This window comes from Salvelinus alpinus, chromosome 6, assembly GCF_045679555.1.
Source record: "Salvelinus alpinus chromosome 6, SLU_Salpinus.1, whole genome shotgun sequence".
NCBI lineage: Eukaryota > Metazoa > Chordata > Actinopteri > Salmoniformes > Salmonidae > Salvelinus > Salvelinus alpinus.
In genome coordinates, this window is record NC_092091.1 from 97,148,779 (window position 1) to 97,175,155 (window position 26,377).

The 26,377-nt window shown below is 41.0% G+C and overlaps 1 protein-coding gene across 1 annotated transcript in view; it reads right to left on the minus strand.

Annotated features, from left to right (window-relative positions):
* ndst3 (N-deacetylase/N-sulfotransferase (heparan glucosaminyl) 3) overlaps positions 1-20,308 on the minus strand; it is a 154,574-nt gene extending 134,266 nt beyond the window's left edge. Inside the window, exons 1-2 of the mRNA XM_071408621.1 lie at positions 20,143-20,308; positions 7,159-8,824 (exon numbers count right to left, since the gene is read on the minus strand). Coding sequence (XP_071264722.1) covers positions 7,159-8,343 — 1,185 coding nt within the window. The 5' untranslated portion in view covers positions 8,344-8,824; positions 20,143-20,308. The remainder of the gene's footprint in view (positions 1-7,158; positions 8,825-20,142) is intronic.
* Between the last annotated feature and the right edge of the window lie 6,069 nt (positions 20,309-26,377).

A 26,377-nucleotide genomic window follows, 5' to 3' on the forward strand; every position in this document is an offset into this window, starting at 1 on the left:
GGTCTCCTTCCCCATAATAATAATAATACAATATTAACCTTGTCAGTGAGGGGAGACAGGTCTCCTTCCCCATAACAACAATAATAATACAATATTAACCTTGTCAGTGAGGGGAGACAGGTCTCCTTCCCCATAACAATAATAATAATACAATATTAACCTTGTCAGTGAGGAGAGACAGGTCTCCTTCCCCATCATAACAATAATAATACAATATTAACCTTGTCAGTGAGGAGAGACAGGTCTCCTTCCCCATAACAACAATAATACAATATTAACCTTGTCAGTGAGGAGAGACAGGTCTCCTTCCCCATAACAACAATAATACAATATTAACCTTGTCAGTGAGGAGAGACAGGTCTCCTTCCCCATAACAACAATAATACAATATTAACCTTGTCAGTGAGGAGAGACAGGTCACCTTCCCCATAACAACAATAATACAATATTAACCTTGTCAGTGAGGAGAGACAGGTCTCCTTCCCCATAACAACAATAATAATACAATATTAACCTTGTCAGTGAGGAGAGACAGGTCTCCTTCCCCATAACAACAATAATACAATATTAACCTTGTCAGTGAGGAGAGACAGGTCTCCTTCCCCACAACAATAATACAATATTAACCTTGTCAGTGAGGAGAGACAGGTCTCCTTCCCCATAACAACAATAATACAATATTAACCTTGTCAGTGAGGAGAGACAGGTCTCCTTCCCCATAACAACAATAATACAATATTAACCTTGTCAGTGAGGAGAGACAGGTCTCCTTCCCCACAACAATAATACAATATTAACCTGTCAGTGAGGAGAGACAGGTCTCCTTCCCCATAACAACAATAATAATACAATATTAACCTTGTCAGTGAGGGGAGACAGGTCTCCTTCCCCATAACAACAACAATAATACAATATTAACCTTGTCAGTGAGGGGAGACAGGTCTCCTTCCCCATAACAACAATAATACAATATTAACCTTGTCAGTGAGGGGAGACAGGTCTCCTTCCCCATAACAACAATAATACAATATTAACCTTGTCAGTGAGGGGAGACAGGTCTCCTTCCCCATAACAACAATAATACAATATTAACCTTGTCAGTGAGGAGAGACAGGTCTCCCTTCCCCATAACAACAATAATACAATATTAACCTTGTCAGTGAGGAGAGACAGGTCTCCTTCCCCATAACAACAATAATAATACAATATTAACCTTGTCAGTGAGGAGAGACAGGTCTCCTTCCCCATAACAACAATAATACAATATTAACCTTGTCAGTGAGGAGAGACAGGTCTCCTTCCCCATAACAACAATAATACAATATTAACCTTGTCAGTGAGGAGAGACAGGTCTCCTTCCCCATAACAACAATAATACAATATTAACCTTGTCAGTGAGGAGAGACAGGTCTCCTTCCCCATAACAACAATAATACAATATTAACCTTGTCAGTGAGGAGAGACAGGTCTCCTTCCCCATAACAACAATAATAATACAATATTAACCTTGTCAGTGAGGAGAGACAGGTCTCCTTCCCCATAACAACAATAATACAATATTAACCTTGTCAGTGAGGAGAGACAGGTCTCCTTCCCCACAACAATAATACAATATTAACCTTGTCAGTGAGGAGAGACAGGTCTCCTTCCCCATAACAACAATAATACAATATTAACCTTGTCAGTGAGGAGAGACAGGTCTCCTTCCCCATAACAACAATAATACAATATTAACCTTGTCAGTGAGGAGAGACAGGTCTCCTTCCCCACAACAATAATACAATATTAACCTTGTCAGTGAGGAGAGACAGGTCTCCTTCCCCATAACAACAATAATAATACAATATTAACCTTGTCAGTGAGGGGAGGCAGGTCTCCTTCCTCATAACAACAACAATAATACAATATTAACCTTGTCAGTGAGGGGAGACAGGTCTCCTTCCCCATAACAACAATAATACAATATTAACCTTGTCAGTGAGGGGAGACAGGTCTCCTTCCCCATAACAACAATAATACAATATTAACCTTGTCAGTGAGGGGAGACAGGTCTCCTTCCCCATAACAACAATAATACAATATTAACCTTGTCAGTGAGGAGAGACAGGTCTCCCTTCCCCATAACAACAATAATACAATATTAACCTTGTCAGTGAGGAGAGACAGGTCTCCTTCCCCATAACAACAATAATAATACAATATTAACCTTGTCAGTGAGGAGAGACAGGTCTCCTTCCCCATAACAACAATAATACAATATTAACCTTGTCAGTGAGGGGAGACAGGTCTCCTTCCCCATAACAACAATAATACAATATTAACCTTGTCAGTGAGGAGAGACAGGTCTCCTTCCCCACAACAATAATACAATATTAACCTTGTCAGTGAGGAGAGACAGGTCTCCTTCCCCATAACAACAATAATAATACAATATTAACCTTGTCAGTGAGGGGAGACAGGTCTCCTTCCCCATAACAACAACAATAATACAATATTAACCTTGTCAGTGAGGGGAGACAGGTCTCCTTCCCCATAACAACAATAATACAATATTAACCTTGTCAGTGAGGGGAGACAGGTCTCCTTCCCCATAACAACAATAATACAATATTAACCTTGTCAGTGAGGGGAGACAGGTCTCCTTCCCCATAACAACAATATTTCAATATTAACCTTGTCAGTGAGGAGAGACAGGTCTCCCTTCCCCATAACAACAATAATACAATATTAACCTTGTCAGTGAGGAGAGACAGGTCTCCTTCCCCATAACAACAACAATAATACAATATTAACCTTGTCAGTGAGGGGAGACAGGTCTCCTTCCCCATAACAACAATAATACAATATTAACCTTGTCAGTGAGGGGAGACAGGTCTCCTTCCCCATAACAACAATAATACAATATTAACCTTGTCAGTGAGGGGAGACAGGTCTCCTTCCCCATAACAACAATAATACAATATTAACCTTGTCAGTGAGGAGAGACAGGTCTCCCTTCCCCATAACAACAATAATACAATATTAACCTTGTCAGTGAGGAGAGACAGGTCTCCTTCCCCATAACAACAATAATAATACAATATTAACCTTGTCAGTGAGGAGAGACAGGTCTCCTTCCCCATAACAACAATAATACAATATTAACCTTGTCAGTGAGGGGAGACAGGTCTCCTTCCCCATAACAACAATAATACAATATTAACCTTGTCAGTGAGGAGAGACAGGTCTCCTTCCCCACAACAATAATACAATATTAACCTTGTCAGTGAGGAGAGACAGGTCTCCTTCCCCATAACAACAATAATAATACAATATTAACCTTGTCAGTGAGGGGAGACAGGTCTCCTTCCCCATAACAACAACAATAATACAATATTAACCTTGTCAGTGAGGGGAGACAGGTCTCCTTCCCCATAACAACAATAATACAATATTAACCTTGTCAGTGAGGGGAGACAGGTCTCCTTCCCCATAACAACAATAATACAATATTAACCTTGTCAGTGAGGGGAGACAGGTCTCCTTCCCCATAACAACAATATTACAATATTAACCTTGTCAGTGAGGAGAGACAGGTCTCCCTTCCCCATAACAACAATAATACAATATTAACCTTGTCAGTGAGGAGAGACAGGTCTCCTTCCCCATAACAACAATAATAATACAATATTAACCTTGTCAGTGAGGAGAGACAGGTCTCCTTCCCCATAACAACAATAATACAATATTAACCTTGTCAGTGAGGGGAGACAGGTCTCCTTCCCCATAACAACAATAATAATACAATATTAACCTTGTCAGTGAGGGGAGACAGGTCTCCTTCCCCATAACAACAATAATACAATATTAACCTTGTCAGTGAGGAGAGACAGGTCTCCTTCCCCATACCAACAACAATAATACAATATTAACCTTGTCAGTGAGGAGAGACAGGTCTCCTTCCCCATACCAACAACAATAATACAATATTAACCTTGTCAGTGAGGAGAGACAGGTCTCCTTCCCCATAACAACAATAATACAATATTAACCTTGTCAGTGAGGAGAGACAGGTCTCCTTCCCCATACCAACAACAATAATACAATATTAACCTTGTCAGTGAGGGGAGACAGGTCTCCTTCCCCATAACAACAATAATACAATATTAACCTTGTCAGTGAGGAGAGACAGGTCTCCTTCCCCATAACAATAATAATAATACAATATTAACCTTGTCAGTGAGGAGAGACAGGTCTCCTTCCCCATAACAACAATAATACAATATTAACCTTGTCAGTGAGGAGAGACAGGTCTCCTTCCCCATACCAACAACAATAATACAATATTAACCTTGTCAGTGAGGGGAGACAGGTCTCCTTCCCCATAACAACAATAATACAATATTAACCTTGTCAGTGAGGAGAGACAGGTCTCCTTCCCCATAACAATAATAATAATACAATATTAACCTTGTCAGTGAGGAGAGACAGGTCTCCTTCCCCATAACAACAATAATAATACAATATTAACCTTGTCAGTGAGGAGAGACAGGTCTCCTTCCCCATAACAACAATAATAATACAATATTAACCTTGTCAGTGAGGAGAGACAGGTCTCCTTCCCCATAACAATAACAATAATACAATATTAACCTTGTCAGTGAGGGGAGACAGGTCTCCCTTCCCCATAACAACAATAATAATACAATATTAACCTTGTCAGTGAGGAGAGACAGGTCTCCTTCCCCATAACAACAATAATAATACAATATTAACCTTGTCAGTGAGGGGAGACAGGTCTCCTTCCCCATAACAACAACAATAATACAATATTAACCTTGTCAGTGAGGGGAGACAGGTCTCCTTCCCCATAACAACAATAATAATACAATATTAACCTTGTCAGTGAGGGGAGACAGGTCTCCTTCCCCATAACAACAATAATACAATATTAACCTTGTCAGTGAGGGGAGACAGGTCTCCTTCCCCATAACAACAATAATAATAGAATATTAACCTTGTCAGTGAGGGGAGACAGGTCTCCTTCCCCATAACAACAATAATAATACAATATTAACCTTGTCAGTGAGGGGAGACAGGTCTCCTTCCCCATAACAACAATAATACAATATTAACCTTGTCAGTGAGGGGAGACAGGTCTCCTTCCCCATAACAACAATAATAATACAATATTAACCTTGTCAGTGAGGGGAGACAGGTCTCCTTCCCCATAACAACAATAATACAATATTAACCTTGTCAGTGAGGAGAGACAGGTCTCCCTTCCCCATAACAACAACAATAATACAATATTAACCTTGTCAGTGAGGGGAGACAGGTCTCCTTCCCCATAACAACAATAATACAATATTAACCTTGTCAGTGAGGAGAGACAGGTCTCCTTCCCCATAACAACAATAATACAATATTAACCTTGTCAGTGAGGAGAGACAGGTCTCCTTCCCCATAACAACAATAATAATACAATATTAACCTTGTCAGTGAGGAGAGACAGGTCTCCCTTCCCCATAACAACAATAATAATACAATATTAACCTTGTCAGTGAGGAGAGACAGGTCTCCTTCCCCATAACAATAATAATACAATATTAACCTTGTCAGTGAGGAGAGACAGGTCTCCTTCCCCATAACAACAATAATACAATATTAACCTTGTCAGTGAGGAGAGACAGGTCTCCTTCCCCATACCAACAACAATAATACAATATTAACCTTGTCAGTGAGGGGAGACAGGTCTCCTTCCCCATAACAACAATAATACAATATTAACCTTGTCAGTGAGGAGAGACAGGTCTCCTTCCCCATAACAATAATAATAATACAATATTAACCTTGTCAGTGAGGAGAGACAGGTCTCCTTCCCCATAACAACAATAATAATACAATATTAACCTTGTCAGTGAGGAGAGACAGGTCTCCTTCCCCATAACAACAATAATAATACAATATTAACCTTGTCAGTGAGGAGAGACAGGTCTCCTTCCCCATAACAATAACAATAATACAATATTAACCTTGTCAGTGAGGGGAGACAGGTCTCCCTTCCCCATAACAACAATAATAATACAATATTAACCTTGTCAGTGAGGAGAGACAGGTCTCCTTCCCCATAACAACAATAATAATACAATATTAACCTTGTCAGTGAGGGGAGACAGGTCTCCTTCCCCATAACAACAACAATAATACAATATTAACCTTGTCAGTGAGGGGAGACAGGTCTCCTTCCCCATAACAACAATAATAATACAATATTAACCTTGTCAGTGAGGGGAGACAGGTCTCCTTCCCCATAACAACAATAATACAATATTAACCTTGTCAGTGAGGGGAGACAGGTCTCCTTCCCCATAACAACAATAATAATAGAATATTAACCTTGTCAGTGAGGGGAGACAGGTCTCCTTCCCCATAACAACAATAATAATACAATATTAACCTTGTCAGTGAGGGGAGACAGGTCTCCTTCCCCATAACAACAATAATACAATATTAACCTTGTCAGTGAGGGGAGACAGGTCTCCTTCCCCATAACAACAATAATAATACAATATTAACCTTGTCAGTGAGGGGAGACAGGTCTCCTTCCCCATAACAACAATAATACAATATTAACCTTGTCAGTGAGGAGAGACAGGTCTCCCTTCCCCATAACAACAACAATAATACAATATTAACCTTGTCAGTGAGGGGAGACAGGTCTCCTTCCCCATAACAACAATAATACAATATTAACCTTGTCAGTGAGGAGAGACAGGTCTCCTTCCCCATAACAACAATAATACAATATTAACCTTGTCAGTGAGGAGAGACAGGTCTCCTTCCCCATAACAACAATAATAATACAATATTAACCTTGTCAGTGAGGAGAGACAGGTCTCCCTTCCCCATAACAACAATAATAATACAATATTAACCTTGTCAGTGAGGAGAGACAGGTCTCCTTCCCCATAACAATAATAATACAATATTAACCTTGTCAGTGAGGAGAGACAGGTCTCCTTCCCCATAACAACAATAATAATACAATATTAACCTTGTCAGTGAGGAGAGACAGGTCTCCTTCCCCATAACAACAATAATAATACAATATTAACCTTGTCAATGAGTGAAGGCAGGTCTCCTTTCCCATAACAACAATAATAATACAATATTAACCTTGTCAGTGAGTGGAGGCAGGTCTCCCTTCCCCGGGGTGATCTCCGTTGTGAACGGGTACCGGGCGGACTCCAGGATGCCGACGATGTCCTGTCCCAACTGGCTATACTGTGATTCTACCAGTACCAATACTACTGGGTCTACTGCGGGGAGGGGGTCGGTGTGTTTGTCAGGGTCGGATCGTCTGTCGGTGTGTTTGTCGGGGTCGGATCGTCTGTCGGTGTGTTTGTCAGGGTCGGATCGTCTGTCGGTGTGTTTGTCGTGGTCGGATCGTCTGTCGGTGTGTGTGATGGGGTCGGATCGTCTGTCGGTGTGTGTGATGGGGTCGGATCGTCTGTCGGTGTGTGTGACGGGGTCGGATCGTCTGTCGGTGTGTGTGACGGGGTCGGATCGTCTATCGGTGTGTGTGTCGGGGTCGGATCGTCTGTCGGTGTGTGTGATGGGGTCGGATCGTCTGTCGGTGTGTTTGTCAGGGTCGGATCGTCTGTCGGTGTGTTTGTCAGGGTCGGATCGTCTGTCGGTGTGTTTGTCGTGGTCGGATCGTCTGTCGGTGTGTGTGTCGTGGTCGGATCGTCTGTCGGTGTGTTTGTCGGGGTCGGATCGTCTGTCGGTGTGTGTGTCGGGGTCGGATCGTCTGTCGGTGTGTGTGTCGGGGTCGGATCGTCTGTCTGGGTGTGTGTCGGGGTCGGATCGTCTGTCGGTGTGTGTGATGGGGTCGGATCGTCTGTCGGTGTGTGTGTCGGGGTCGGATCGTCTGTCGGTGTGTGTGTCGGGGTCGGATCGTCTGTCGGTGTGTGTGTCGGGGTCGGATCGTCTGTCGGTATGTGTGATGGGGTCGGATCGTCTGTCGGTGTGTGTGTCGGGGTCGGATCGTCTGTCGGTGTGTGTGTCGGGGTCGGATCGTCTGTCGGTGTGTGTGATGGGGTCGGATCGTCTGTCGGTGTGTGTGATGGGGTGTTTATCAGTGTGTGTGTTGGGGTGTTTATCAGTGTGTGTGTTGGGGGATCTGTAGGGAGTTGGAAATGGCAGGGAGCAGGCCACAGCAACGTGCTCTTCTGATTGGTTGAGCTGTAGGGTGGGGGCGGAGTGAGAAAATAGGAAGTAGGCGGAGCCTAGCAGGGAGCCGGAGGCGAGGAGGAGGAGGAAGCGCCGCAGGTGGCGACGGACATGCACCGCTAACGACATCACTACCTGGAGGGTGTCGCGATGTATACGTGTGTGTGTCAAGGTGTGTGTGTGTCAGGGTGTGTGTGTGTGTCAAGGTGTGTGTGTGTCAGGGTGTGTGTGTGTGTCAAGGTGTGTGTGTGTCAGGGTGTGTGTGTGTGTATGTCAAGGTGTGTGTGTGTCAGGGTGTGTGTGTGTGTGTCAGGGTGTGTGTGTGTCAAGGTGTGTGTGTGTGTGTGTGTCAAGGTGTGTGTGTGTGTATTTCAAGGTGTATGTGTGTCAGGGTGTGTGTGTGTGTGTGTGTGTCAAAGTGTGTGTGTGTGTGTGTGTACGTCTCTATGAAGGGTTTCTAACATGGATGTGGTGAGGAACACTAAGGTCCGTCATGTCACCATGGTGAGGGGTCACAGAGGGTCAGAAAGGTCAGCTGATATAGTGGAACTCTTTCTACACCAATCAGGACACACGGGGGAAGATGACGTTTTCAGAACAGCTCCTGGACCTGTGGAGCAAGGAGACAACAATAGGTTAGACAGGTGTGTGTGTGTGTGTGTGTGTGTGTGTGTGTGTGTGTGTGTGTGTGTGTGTGTGTGTGTGTGTGTGTGTGTGTGTGTGTGTGTGTGTGTGTGTGTGTGTGTGTGTGTGTGTGTGTGTGTGTGTGTGTGTGTGTGTGTGTGTGTGTGTGTGTGTGTGTGTGTGTGTGTGTGTGTGTGTGTGTGTGTGTGTGTGTGTGTGTGTGTGTGTGTGTGTGTGTGTGTGTGTGTGTGTGTGAGCGGCGGGATGTTGTAGAAGTGGCCCCTGGCCTTATAGAGTGTCTCAGTGGGTTTAGCAGAGCAGATTACAGAGGGGCGAGGGGGAACAGGCAGGGAGTCATAGGCCACAGCTGGACTGACTGAAAACAACCTGCAGCCTTAGGGTCTATCACACACACACACACACACACACACACACACACACACACACACACACACACACACACACACACACACACACACACACACACACACACACACACACACACACACACACACACACACACACACACACACACACACACTGTGATTATGTTAGGCAATGGGTAGTTAGTAGTTTAATAACCAGTAGTGATTATGACACACACACACACACTGACACAGACAGACAGACAGACAGACAGACAGACAGACAGACAGACAGACAGACAGACAGACAGACAGACAGACAGACAGACAGACAGACAGACAGACAGACAGACAGACAGACACCACTACCACAGGTAAACAACATGGTGCTACACCTCATCATCTCTCCATCCAACAGCAGGGATGTGTGTGAGCTAACAGTTTAACATCAGCTGTCTGAAATTACTAACTAACTAACCATAGCCTCACATAATCACAACTGGTTATTAAACTACTAACTACCCATAGCCTAACATAATCACAACTGGTTATTAAACTACTAACTACCCACAGCCTAACATAATCACAACTGGTTATTAAACTACTAACTACCCGTAGCCTCACATAATCACAACTGGTTATTAAACTACTAACTACCCATAGCCTCACATAATCACAACTGGTTATTAAACTACTAACTACCCACAGCCTAACATAATCACAACTGGTTATTAAACTACTAACTACCCGTAGCCTCACATAATCACAACTGGTTATTAAACTACTAACTACCCACAGCCTAACATAATCACAACTGGTTATTAAACTACTAACTACCCATAGCCTAACATAATCACAACTGGTTATTAAACTACTAACTACCCACAGCCTAACATAATCACAACTGGTTATTAAACTACTAACTACCCATAGCCTCACATAATCACAACTGGTTATTAAACTACTAACTACCCATAGCCTAACATGATCACAACTGGTTATTAAACTACTAACTACCCATAGCCTAACATAATCACAACTGGTTATTAAACTACTAACTAACTACCCACAGCCTAACATAATCACAACTGGTTATTAAACTACTAACTACCCGTAGCCTAACATAATCACAACTGGTTATTAAACTACTAACTACCCATAGCCTAACATAATCACAACTAGTTATTAAACTACTAACTACCCATAGCCTAACATAATCACAACTGGTTATTAAACTACTAACTACCCATAGCCTAACATAATCACAACTGGTTATTAAACTACTAACTACCCACAGCCTAACATAATCACAACTGGTTATTAAACTACTAACTACCCATAGCCTAACATAATCACAACTGGTTATTAAACTACTAACTACCCATAGCCTAACATAATCACAACTGGTTATTAAACTACTAACTACCCATAGCCTAACATAATCACAACTGGTTATTAAACTACTAACTAACTACCCACAGCCTAACATAATCACAACTGGTTATTAAACTACTAACTAACTACCCATAGCCTAACATAATCACAACTGGTTATTAAACTACTAACTAACTACCCACAGCCTAACATAATCACAACTGGTTATTAAACTACTAACTAACCATAGCCTCACATAATCACAACTGGTTATTAAACTACTAACTAACTACCCACAGCCTAACATAATCACAACTGGTTATTAAACTACTAACTAACTACCCACAGCCTCACATAATCACAACTGGTTATTAAACTACTAACTAACTACCCATAGCCTAACATAATCACAACTGGTTATTAAACTACTAACTAACTACCCACAGCCTCACATAATCACAACTGGTTATTAAACTACTAACTAACTACCCATAGCCTAACATAATCACAACTAGTTATTAAACTACTAACTACCCGTAGCCTCACATAATCACAACTGGTTATTAAACTACTAACTACCCACAGCCTAACATAATCACAACTGGTTATTAAACTACTAACTACCCACAGCCTAACATAATCACAACTGGTTATTAAACTACTAACTACCCATAGCCTAACATAATCACAACTGGTTATTAAACTACTAACTACCCGTAGCCTAACATAATCACAACTGGTTATTAAACTACTAACTACCCGTAGCCTCACATAATCACAACTGGTTATTAAACTACTAACTACCCATAGCCTCACATAATCACAACTGGTTATTAAACTACTAACTACCCATAGCCTAACATAATCACAACTGGTTATTAAACTACTAACTACCCGTAGCCTAACATAATCACAACTGGTTATTAAACTACTAACTACCCGTAGCCTAACATAATCACAACTGGTTATTAAACTACTAACTACCCATAGCCTAACATAATCACAACTGGTTATTAAACTACTAACTAACTAACTACCTAACTACCCGTATCCTAACATAATCACAACTGGTTATTAAACTACTAACTACCCATAGCCTAACATAATCACAACTGGTTATTAAACTACTAACTACCCACAGCCTAACATAATCACAACTGGTTATTAAACTACTAACTACCCATAGCCTAACATAATCACAACTGGTTATTAAACTACTAACTACCCATAGCCTAACATAATCACAACTGGTTATTAAACTACTAACTACCCACAGCCTAACATAATCACAACTGGTTATTAAACTACTAACTACCCACAGCCTAACATAATCACAACTGGTTATTAAACTACTAACTACCCACAGCCTAACATAATCACAACTGGTTATTAAACTACTAACTACCCATAGCCTAACATGATCACAACTGGTTATTAAACTACTAACTACCCATAGCCTAACATAATCACAACTGGTTATTAAACTACTAACTACCCATAGCCTAACATAATCACAACTGGTTATTAAACTACTAACTACCCATAGCCTAACATAATCACAACTGGTTATTAAACTACTAACTAACCACAGCCTAACATAATCACAACTGGTTATTAAACTACTAACTACCCATAGCCTAACATAATCACAACTGGTTATTAAACTACTAACTACCCGTAGTCTAACATAATCACAACTGGTTATTAAACTACTAACTACCCATAGCCTAACATGATCACAACTGGTTATTAAACTACTAACTACCCGTAGCCTAACATAATCACAACTGGTTATTAAACTACTAACTACCCACAGCCTAACATAATCACAACTGGTTATTAAACTACTAACTACCCACAGCCTAACATAATCACAACTGGTTATTAAAATACTAACTACCCACAGCCTAACATAATCACAACTGGTTATTAAACTACTAACTACCCATAGCCTAACATAATCACAACTGGTTATTAAACTACTAACTACCCATAGCCTAACATAATCACAACTGGTTATTAAACTACTAACTACCCATAGCCTAACATAATCACAACTGGTTATTAAACTACTAACTACCCACAGCCTAACATAATCACAACTGGTTATTAAACTACTAACTACCCATAGCCTAACATAATCACAACTGGTTATTAAACTACTAACTACCCACAGCCTAACATAATCACAACTGGTTATTAAACTACTAACTACCCATAGCCTAACATGATCACAACTGGTTATTAAACTACTAACTACCCATAGCCTAACATAATCACAACTGGTTATTAAACTACTAACTACCCATAGCCTAACATAATCACAACTGGTTATTAAACTACTAACTACCCATAGCCTAACATAATCACAACTGGTTATTAAACTACTAACTACCCATAGCCTAACATAATCACAACTGGTTATTAAACTACTAACTACCCACAGCCTAACATAATCACAACTGGTTATTAAACTACTAACTACCCATAGCCTAACATAATCACATCTGGTTATTAAACTACTAACTACCCATAGCCTAACATGATCACAACTGGTTATTAAACTACTAACTACCCATAGCCTAACATAATCACAACTGGTTATTAAACTACTAACTACCCATAGCCTAACATAATCACAACTGGTTATTAAACTACTAACTACCCATAGCCTAACATAATCACAACTGGTTATTAAACTACTAACTACCCACAGCCTAACATAATCACAACTGGTTATTAAACTACTAACTAACCATAGCCTAACATAATCACAACTGGTTATTAAACTACTAACTACCCATAGCCTAACATAATCACAACTGGTTATTAAACTACTAACTACCCACAGCCTAACATAATCACAACTGGTTATTAAACTACTAACTACCCACAGCCTAACATAATCACAACTGGTTATTAAACTACTAACTACCCATAGCCTAACATAATCACAACTGGTTATTAAACTACTAACTACCCATAGCCTAACATAATCACAACTGGTTATTAAACTACTAACTACCCATAGCCTAACATAATCACAACTGGTTATTAAACTACTAACTACCCATAGCCTAACATAATCACAACTGGTTATTAAACTACTAACTACCCATAGCCTAACATAATCACAACTGGTTATTAAACTACTAACTACCCATAGCCTAACATAATCACAACTGGTTATTAAACTACTAACTACCCATAGCCTAACATAATCACAACTGGTTATTAAACTACTAACTACCCACAGCCTAACATAATCACAACTGGTTATTAAACTACTAACTACCCACAGCCTAACATAATCACAACTAGTTATTAAACTACTAACTACCCATAGCCTAACATAATCACAACTGGTTATTAAACTACTAACTACCCACAGCCTAACATAATCACAACTAGTTATTAAACTACTAACTACCCATAGCCTAACATAATCACAACTGGTTATTAAACTACTAACTACCCACAGCCTAACATAATCACAACTGGTTATTAAACTACTAACTACCCATAGCCTAACATAATCACAACTGGTTATTAAACTACTAACTACCCATAGCCTAACATAATCACAACTGGTTATTAAACTACTAACTACCCATAGCCTAACATAATCACAACTGGTTATTAAACTACTAACTACCCATAGCCTAACATAATCACAACTGGTTATTAAACTACTAACTACCCACAGCCTAACATAATCACAACTGGTTATTAAACTACTAACTACCCACAGCCTAACATAATCACAACTAGTTATTAAACTACTAACTACCCATAGCCTAACATAATCACAACTGGTTATTAAACTACTAACTACCCACAGCCTAACATAATCACAACTGGTTATTAAACTACTAACTACCCATAGCCTAACATAATCACAACTGGTTATTAAACTACTAACTACCCACAGCCTAACATAATCACAACTGGTTATTAAACTACTAACTACCCATAGCCTAACATGATCACAACTGGTTATTAAACTACTAACTACCCATAGCCTAACATAATCACAACTGGTTATTAAACTACTAACTACCCATAGCCTAACATAATCACAACTGGTTATTAAACTACTAACTACCCATAGCCTAACATAATCACAACTGGTTATTAAACTACTAACTACCCATAGCCTAACATAATCACAACTGGTTATTAAACTACTAACTACCCATAGCCTAACATAATCACAACTGGTTATTAAACTACTAACTACCCACAGCCTAACATAATCACAACTGGTTATTAAACTACTAACTACCCATAGCCTAACATAATCACAACTGGTTATTAAACTACTAACTACCCACAGCCTAACATAATCACAACTGGTTATTAAACTACTAACTACCCATAGCCTAACATAATCACAACTGGTTATTAAACTACTAACTACCCACAGCCTAACATAATCACAACTGGTTATTAAACTACTAACTACCCATAGCCTAACATAATCACAACTGGTTATTAAACTACTAACTACCCACAGCCTAACATAATCACAACTGGTTATTAAACTACTAACTACCCATAGCCTAACATAATCACAACTGGTTATTAAACTACTAACTACCCACAGCCTAACATAATCACAACTGGTTATTAAACTACTAACTACCCATAGCCTAACATAATCACAACTGGTTATTAAACTACTAACTACCCACAGCCTAACATAATCACAACTGGTTATTAAACTACTAACTACCCATAGCCTAACATAATCACATCTGGTTATTAAACTACTAACTACCCATAGCCTAACATGATCACAACTGGTTATTAAACTACTAACTACCCATAGCCTAACATAATCACAACTGGTTATTAAACTACTAACTACCCATAGCCTAACATAATCACAACTGGTTATTAAACTACTAACTACCCATAGCCTAACATAATCACAACTGGTTATTAAACTACTAACTACCCACAGCCTAACATAATCACAACTGGTTATTAAACTACTAACTAACCATAGCCTAACATAATCACAACTGGTTATTAAACTACTAACTACCCATAGCCTAACATAATCACAACTGGTTATTAAACTACTAACTACCCACAGCCTAACATAATCACAACTGGTTATTAAACTACTAACTACCCACAGCCTAACATAATCACAACTGGTTATTAAACTACTAACTACCCATAGCCTAACATAATCACAACTGGTTATTAAACTACTAACTACCCATAGCCTAACATAATCACAACTGGTTATTAAACTACTAACTACCCATAGTCTAACATAATCACAACTAGTTATTAAACTACTAACTAACTAACTACCCATAGCCTAACATAATCACAACTGGTTATTAAACTACTAACTACCCATAGCCTAACATAATCACAACTGGTTATTAAACTACTAACTACCCATAGCCTAACATAATCACAACTGGTTATTAAACTACTAACTACCCATAGCCTAACATAATCACAACTGGTTATTAAACTACTAACTACCCATAGCCTAACATAATCACAACTGGTTATTAAACTACTAACTACCCATAGCCTAACATAATCACAACTGGTTATTAAACTACTAACTACCCATAGCCTAACATAATCACAACTGGTTATTAAACTACTAACTACCCACAGCCTAACATAATCACAACTGGTTATTAAACTACTAACTACCCACAGCCTAACATAATCACAACTAGTTATTAAACTACTAACTACCCATAGCCTAACATAATCACAACTGGTTATTAAACTACTAACTACCCACAGCCTAACATAATCACAACTAGTTATTAAACTACTAACTACCCATAGCCTAACATAATCACAACTGGTTATTAAACTACTAACTACCCACAGCCTAACATAATCACAACTGGTTATTAAACTACTAACTACCCATAGCCTAACATAATCACAACTGGTTATTAAACTACTAACTACCCATAGCCTAACATAATCACAACTGGTTATTAAACTACTAACTACCCATAGCCTAACATAATCACAACTGGTTATTAAACTACTAACTACCCATAGCCTAACATAATCACAACTGGTTATTAAACTACTAACTACCCACAGCCTAACATAATCACAACTGGTTATTAAACTACTAACTACCCACAGCCTAACATAATCACAACTAGTTATTAAACTACTAACTACCCATAGCCTAACATAATCACAACTGGTTATTAAACTACTAACTACCCACAGCCTAACATAATCACAACTGGTTATTAAACTACTAACTACCCATAGCCTAACATAATCACAACTGGTTATTAAACTACTAACTACCCACAGCCTAACATAATCACAACTGGTTATTAAACTACTAACTACCCATAGCCTAACATGATCACAACTGGTTATTAAACTACTAACTACCCATAGCCTAACATAATCACAACTGGTTATTAAACTACTAACTACCCATAGCCTAACATAATCACAACTGGTTATTAAACTACTAACTACCCATAGCCTAACATAATCACAACTGGTTATTAAACTACTAACTACCCATAGCCTAACATAATCACAACTGGTTATTAAACTACTAACTACCCATAGCCTAACATAATCACAACTGGTTATTAAACTACTAACTACCCACAGCCTAACATAATCACAACTGGTTATTAAACTACTAACTACCCATAGCCTAACATAATCACAACTGGTTATTAAACTACTAACTACCCACAGCCTAACATAATCACAACTGGTTATTAAACTACTAACTACCCATAGCCTAACATAATCACAACTGGTTATTAAACTACTAACTACCCACAGCCTAACATAATCACAACTGGTTATTAAACTACTAACTACCCATAGCCTAACATAATCACAACTGGTTATTAAACTACTAACTACCCACAGCCTAACATAATCACAACTGGTTATTAAACTACCTAACTACCCATAGCCTAACATAATCACAACTGGTTATTAAACTACCTAACTACCCACAGCCTAACATAATCACAACTGGTTATTAAACTACTAACTACCCACAGCCTAACATAATCACAACTGGTTATTAAACTACTAACTACCCATAGCCTAACATAATCACAACTGGTTATTAAACTACTAACTACCCACAGCCTAACATAATCACAACTAGTTATTAAACTACTAACTACCCATAGCCTAACATAATCACAACTGGTTATTAAACTACTAACTACCCGTAGTCTAACATAATCACAACTGGTTATTAAACTACTAACTACCCATAGCCTAACATAATCACAACTGGTTATTAAACTACTAACTACCCACAGCCTAACATAATCACAACTGGTTATTAAACTACTAACTACCCACAGCCTAACATAATCACAACTGGTTATTAAACTACTAACTACCCATAGCCTAACATAATCACAACTGGTTATTAAACTACTAACTACCCATAGCCTAACATAATCACAACTGGTTATTAAACTACTAACTACCCATAGCCTAACATAATCACAACTGGTTATTAAACTACTAACTACCCACAGCCTAACATAATCACAACTGGTTATTAAACTACTAACTACCCATAGCCTAACATAATCACAACTGGTTATTAAACTACTAACTACCCACAGCCTAACATAATCACAACTGGTTATTAAACTACTAACTACCCATAGCCTAACATGATCACAACTGGTTATTAAACTACTAACTACCCATAGCCTAACATAATCACAACTGGTTATTAAACTACTAACTACCCATAGCCTAACATAATCACAACTGGTTATTAAACTACTAACTACCCATAGCCTAACATAATCACAACTGGTTATTAAACTACTAACTACCCATAGCCTAACATAATCACAAATGGTTATTAAACTACTAACTACCCACAGCCTAACATAATCACAACTGGTTATTAAACTACTAACTACCCATAGCCTAACATGATCACAACTGGTTATTAAACTACTAACTACCCATAGCCTAACATAATCACAACTGGTTATTAAACTACTAACTACCCACAGCCTAACATAATCACAACTGGTTATTAAACTACTAACTACCCATAGCCTAACATAATCACAACTGGTTATTAAACTACTAACTACCCATAGCCTAACATAATCACAACTGGTTATTAAACTACTAACTACCCATAGCCTAACATAATCACAACTGGTTATTAAACTACTAACTACCCACAGCCTAACATAATCACAACTGGTTATTAAACTACTAACTACCCACAGCCTAACATAATCACAACTGGTTATTAAACTACTAACTACCCATAGCCTAACATAATCACAACTGGTTATTAAACTACTAACTACCCATAGCCTAACATAATCACAACTGGTTATTAAACTACTAACTACCCATAGTCTAACATAATCACAACTAGTTATTAAACTACTAACTAACTAACTACCCATAGCCTAACATAATCACAACTGGTTATTAAACTACTAACTACCCATAGCCTAACATAATCACAACTGGTTATTAAACTACTAACTACCCATAGCCTAACATAATCACAACTGGTTATTAAACTACTAACTACCCACAGCCTAACATAATCACAACTAGTTATTAAACTACTAACTACCCACAGCCTAACATAATCACAACTAGTTATTAAACTACTAACTACCCACAGCCTAACATAATCACAACTGGTTATTAAACTACTAACTACCCACAGCCTAACATAATCACAACTGGTTATTAAACTACTAACTACCCACAGCCTAACATAATCACAACTGGTTATTAAACTACTAACTACCCACAGCCTAACATAATCACAACTGGTTATTAAACTACTAACTACCTATACACTACTTGACAAATGTCTGATCTCTCTCTCTCTTGTTAAGTTAAATAATATATTGAATGGACGATAATCAGGTCCGTCTGTCCCTCTGTATCTATCTGTCTGTCTCTATCTGTCTGTCTCTACCTGTCTGTCTCTATTTGTCTGTCTCTATTTGTCTCTATCTGTCTTTATCTGTCTGTCTCTATCTGTCTGTCTCTATCTGTCTGTCCCTCTGTAACTATCTGTCTGTCATAGCGAATTGTTTCATTAAACGTTGGTCAACAACATTCTCGTGGTTGTAATGGTTATGTTTGTAACCAACCACATTGATGCCGTTTCCACTGAAAGATCACTTTATGAATCACATCTCAGAGTGACCAGTTAAATGTCAAACAAATGATTGTTTTCTGTTTACAATGAATACTAAAATACCTACAACATGTCATATTAATCACGCTGGTGGATATTAATGACATCGGAGAACGGATAGAAACACGAAACATCATTCGATCGATGTGATCACATTTGTAAATAGACATTCCAACACACACAGCTCCTTAGTAAAAAAAATAATGAGAGATAGAGAATGAGAAGGGAGAGAGTGAGAAAGAAAGAGAGTCTTCCTCACCGTCTGCTAATACATTCACTGAGGTTTAAAAACCGCTGTTCGATCAGCCGGTGCTTTCACACACAAAAAGAAAGCTTAGCCAGAACACCGAGTCTATGTTTTACCTCTAGCCGGGATGAGGGCGCTGCCAAGCGGGCAGGTTGAGCGAAGGTGAGCCACTGGTCTGGAGCCGTGTTGTAGGAAGGTACATCCGCCTGTATATCGGGCTGTCTACTCTCTCTCGTCACTAGAACAGAGGCAACCAGCCGGAATAATCGTCTCTACTCTTCCGTCTACCGTCTACTCCTCTCATTCACCTCCCTTTAGCTCTCTCTCTCTCCTCCTCGTTCTCTGCCCTCTCCTCTCTCTCTCTCCTCGTTCTCTGCCCTCTCCTCTCTCTCTCTCTCCCTCTCTCCAGATGAGAGGAGCGAAGAGAGACACATCAAGTGTTTTAACAGCGGGGCACGCGTGAGACAAACCGATATTATCTGTGCCGCTTTCCGTTACTGACCAACGGACTGCCTGCTGCCAGCTACACTACGGCGTCTGTTCCGTCAGCCGCTCCCCTGCGCGCAGCAGGAGAGAAGGAAGAGTAAGAGAGAGGGAGAGAGAGACTCAATTTGGCATGACGGCCTGCTATACAAAATGATGGAAAGCGGTGTTGGGGGCAAAAAATACATGACACACACACACACACAAACAGTGTGCAGTTCAAATTGGCAAAAACCACCCAGATGTCTTTTCTCAGGGCTGTGGGGTGGGACAGGGAGACCACTTCAGCCCCAGGCTCTTCAACAGTACCAGTCAAAAGTTTAGACACACCGACTCATTCAAGGAATGTTTCTTTATTTTTCACCAGTTTCTACATTGTAGAATGACAGTGAAGACATCAACACTATGAAATAACACATATGGAATCATGTTGTAACCAAAAAAAAGGGTTAAACAAATCAATATATATATGATTCAAAGTAGCCACCTTTTGCCTTGATGACAGCATTGCACACTCTTGGCATTTGTGTTATTCTCAGTTTTGTTTCTTGTGTATTTCACTTGCTTTGGTAAGTGAACCAATACACGCACGCAGTCAGTCAGGAAAGCAAAGGCAAAGGCTTTTTCAAGCAGATATTTGCATCCTGTAGCTCTAACTCCAAAGAGTTCTGGGATACTGTAAAGTCCATGGAGAACAAGAGCACCTCCTCCCAGCTGCCCACTGCTCTGAGGCTAGATAACACGGTCACCACCGATAAATCCGTGATAATCGAAAACTTCAACAAGCATTTCTCAACGGCTGGCCATGCTTTCCACCTGGCTACTCCAACCTCGGCCAACAGCTCTGCCCCCCCCCCCCCCCCCCCGCGCAGCTACTCGCCCAAGCGTCCCCAGCTTCTCCATTACCCAAATCCAGATGTCCTGAAAGAGCTGCAAAACCTGGACCCATACAAATCAGCTGGGCTTGACAATCTGGACAGAGATGGTCGCCGACAGAGATGGTTGCCGACAGAGATGCCTCCGACAGAGATGCCTCCGACAGAGATGGTCGCTGACAGACATGCCTCCGACAGAGATGGTCGCCGACAGAGATGCCTCCGACAGAGATGCCTCCGACAGAGATGGTCGCCGACAGAGATGCCTCCGACAGAGATGGTCGCCGACAGAGATGCCTCCGACAGAGATGCCTGTCGCCGACAGAGATGCCTCCGACAGAGATGCCTCCGACAGAGATGCCTCCGACAGAGATGCCTCCGACAGAGATGCCTCCGACAGAGATGGCCTCCGACAGAGATGGTCGCCGACAGAGATGGTCGCCGACAGAGATGCCTCCGACAGAGATGGTCGCCGACAGAGATGCCTCCGACAGAGATGCCTGTCGCTGCGGCAGACGGAGCGGCCTGCTGGTCAGACTCAGAAGGCGAGCACACCATCCACCGCTTCCAAGCATATTACCCGCCAATGTCCAATCTTGTCCAATCTTCAATGTCCAATCTTAGATAACAAGGTGGACGAAATCAGGGCACGAGTTGCCTTCCAGAGATACATCAGAGATTGTAACATTCTCTGTTTACCTGAAACATGGCTCACTCGGGATATGTTGTCAGAGTCGGTACAGCCACCCGGTTTCTTCACGCATCGTGCAGAAAGTAACAAACATCTCTCTGGTAAGAAGAAGGGCGGAGGTGTATGCCTCATGATTAACGACTCATGGTGTGATCATAACAACATACAGGAGCTCAAGTCCTTTTGTTCACCTGATTTAGAATTCCTTACAATCAAATGCCGACCGCATTATCTTCCAAGAGAATTCTCTTTGATTATAGTTACAGCCGTGTATATCCCCCCCCAAGGCAGATACCTCGTTGGCCCTGAAAGAACTTCACTGGACTCTATGTAAACTGGAAACCACACATCCCGAGGCAGCATTTATTGTAGCTGGGGATTTTAACAAAGCTAACCTGAGGACAAGACTTCCTAAACTCTATCAGCATATCGAACACGCGACTCGAGCTGGTAGCATTCTGGACCATTGCTACTCGAACTTCCACGACGCATACAAAACCCTCCCCCGCCCTGCCTTCAGCAAATCTGACCACGACTCCATTTTATTGCTACAGACAGAAACTAAAACAGGAAACAGCCGTGTTCAGGTCTATACAATGCTGGTCTGACCAATCGGATTCCACGCTTGATCACGTGGACTGGGATACGTTCCGGATCGCCTCAGACAATAGCATTGATGTATACTCTGACTCGGTGAGAGAGTTTATTAGCAAGTGCATTGGTTTGGTTTGACTAGGTATCCCCCCTTTCCCCTAAAGCCCTTTGAATTGAATGAAGGGAAAGATAGAGAGGGGGGAGAGAAATAGATCAGTGATGGGCAGAAACAGCCAAGACTGTCCTCAGTCAAGAGGAGACCGTGCCACACAGACAACCAGACTGTCCTCAGTCAGGAGGAGACCGTGCCACACAGACAACCAGACTGTCCTCAGTCAAGAGGAGACCGTGCCACACAGACAACCAGACTGTCCTCAGTCAGGAGGAGACCGTGCCACACAGACAACCAAGACTGTCCTCAGTCAGGAGGAGACCGTGCCACACAGACAACCAAGACTGTCCTCAGTCAGGAGGATGAAGGAGACCGTGCAACACAGACAACCAGACTGTCCTCAGTCAGGAGGAGACCGTGCCACACAGACAACCAAGACTGTCCTCAGTCAGGAGGATGAAGGAGACCGTGCAACACAGACAACCAAGACTGTCCTCAGTCAGGAGGAGACCGTGCCACACAGACAACCAAGACTGTCCTCAGTCAGGAGGATGAAGGAGACCGTGCCACACAGACAACCAAGACTGTCCTCAGTCAGGAGGATGAAGGAGACCGTGCCACACAGACAACCAAGACTGTCCTCAGTCAGGAGGATGAAGGAGACCGTGCAACACAGACAACCAAGACTGTCCTCAGTCAGGAGGATGAAGGAGACCGTGCCACACAGAAAACCAAGACTGTCCTCAGTCAGGAGGATGAAGGAGACCGTGCAACACAGACAACCAAGACTGTCCTCAGTCAGGAGGATGAAGGAGACACACTGAGACGGAGATGGATGGGTTGTCAAGGTAACAATGTTGATGGGGAAACAGAAAATAAATTTGCTTTCATAAAAGAAAGAAGGCCATGGAAACTATTTGTGAAAGAGATGGGGAGAGACAGAGACAGGAGAGAAAGAGAAGAGAGAGAGAGAGATAGCTTTGACAATAAATAACATGTTTCCCATGCCAATAAAGGCCTTTGAATTTAATTGAGAGAGAGGGGGAGGGGGGATATCAGTAATAGAGTGATCAGATGCCTTCAGAGAGGAAGGGGGGAGAAGGGAAGGTGGGTATGGGGAGGAGGAGAGGAGGTAAAATGATCTCCCTCTGTGTCTCTGACCTTGTTCTCGCTCTCTAAAAACCAGAGTTACAACCCTAAACGAAACATGATCTCTCTCGCTCTCTGTCTCTCTGTCTCTCTGTCTCTCTCTGTCTCACTGTCTCTCTGTCTCTCTCTCTCTCTCTCTCTCTCTCTCTCTCTCTCTCTCTCTCTCTCTCTCTCTCTCTCTCTCTCTCTCTCTCTCTCTCTCTCTCTCTCTCTCTCTCTCTCTCTCTCTCTCTCTCTCTCTCTCTCTCTCTCTCTCTCTCTCTCTCTCTCTCTCTCTCTCTCTCTCTCTCTCTACCCCTTCCTCCTTTCAATTCAATTTCAATGTAAGGGCTTTATTGGCATGGGAAACATGCCAAAGCAAGTGAAGTAGATAATAAACAAAAGTGAAAGAAACAATAAAAATGAACAGTAAACATTACACTCACAGATGTTCCAAAAGAATAAAGACATTTCAAATGTCATATTATGTCTATATACAGTGTTGTAACGATGTGCAAATAGTTAAAGTACAAAAGGGAAAATAAATAAACATAAATATGGGTTGTATTTACAATGGTGTTTGTTCTTCACTGGTTGACCTTTTCTTGTGGCAACAGGTCACACATCTTGCTGCTGTGATGGGACACTGTGGTATTTCACCCAGTAGATATGGGAGTTTATCAAAACTGAGTTTGTTTTCGAATTCTTTGTGGATCTGTGTAATCTGAGGGAAATATGTCTCTCTAATATGGTCATACATTTGGCAGGAGGTTAGGAAGTGCAGCTCAGTTTCCACCTCATTTTGTGGGCAGTTTGGCTCTCCATTACCTCCCTCATTACCTCCCCTATATGTGGCTCTCCATTACCTCCCTCATTACCTCCCCTATATGTGGCTCTAAATTACCTCCCTCATTACCTCCCCTATATGTGGCTCTAAATTACCTCCCTCATTACCTCCCCTATATGTGGCTCTAAATGACCTCCCTCATTACCTCTCCTGTATCTGGACTCCATTTTCCTCCCTCATTATCTCCCCTATATCTGTACTCCATTACTTCCCTCATTACCTCCCCTATATGTGGCTCTAAATTACCTCCCTCATTACCTCCCCTATATCTGGCACTCCATTACCTCCCTCATTACCTCCCCTATATATGGAATCCATTACCTCCCCTATATCTGGCACTCCACTACCTCCCTCATTACCTCCCCTATATATGGAATCCATTACCTCCCCTATATCTGGACTCCATTACCTCCCTCATTACCTCCTCTATATCTGAACTCCATTACCTCCCATATATCTGGCACTCCATTACCTCCCTCATTACCTCATATATATATATGAACTCCATTACCTCCCTCATTACCTCCTCTATAGCTGGACTCCATTATCTCCCCTGTATCTGGCACTCCATTACCTCCCTCATTACCTCCCCTATATCTGGCACTCCATTACCTCCCTCATTACCTCCCCTATACCTGGCTCTCCATTACCTCCCTCATTACCTCCCCTATATCTGGCTCTCCATTACCTCACTCATTACCTCCCCTGTATCTGCCTCCATTAGGTTCTTTCCCCAGTCAGTATTGACTATGTGTTTCATGTCTACTGGTGTTATATTGTTGGTTGTTTCGTTTATTGTTAAACTCATCACTTGCTTTCCGACTCCCAGCGTTACACACACCTGGACTCCATTACTTCCCTCATTACCTCCCCTATATGTGGCTCTAAATTACCTCCCTCATTACCTCCCCTATATCTGGCACTCCATTACCTCCCTCATTACCTCCCCTATATATGGAATCCATTACCTCCCCTATATCTGGCACTCCACTACCTCCCTCATTACCTCCCCTATATATGGAATCCATTACCTCCCCTATATCTGGACTCCATTACCTCCCATATATATGGCACTCCATTACCTCCCTCATTACCTCCTCTATATCTGAACTCCATTAGACTCCCAGCGTACACATTACACACACCTGGACTCCATTATCTCCCTCATTACCTCCCCTATATCTGGCACTCCATTAGACTCCCAGCGTTACACACACCTGGACTCCATTACCTCCCTCAATACCTCCCCTATATCTGGCACTCCATTAGACTCCCAGCGTTACACACACCTGGACTCCATTACCTCCCTCATTACCTCCCCTATATCTGGCACTCCATTAGACTCCCAGCGTTACACACACCTGGACTCCATTACTCCCTCATTACCTCCTCTATATCTGGCACTCCATTAGACTCTCAGCATTACACACACCTGGACTCCATTACCTCCCTCATTACCTCCTCTATATCTGGCCCTCCATTAGACTCCCAGCGTTACACACCTGGACTCCATTACCTCCCTCATTACCTCCTCTATATCTGGACTAAATTACCTCCCCTATATCTGGACTCCATTACCTCCCCCATTACCTCCCCTATATCTGGACTCCATTACCTCCCC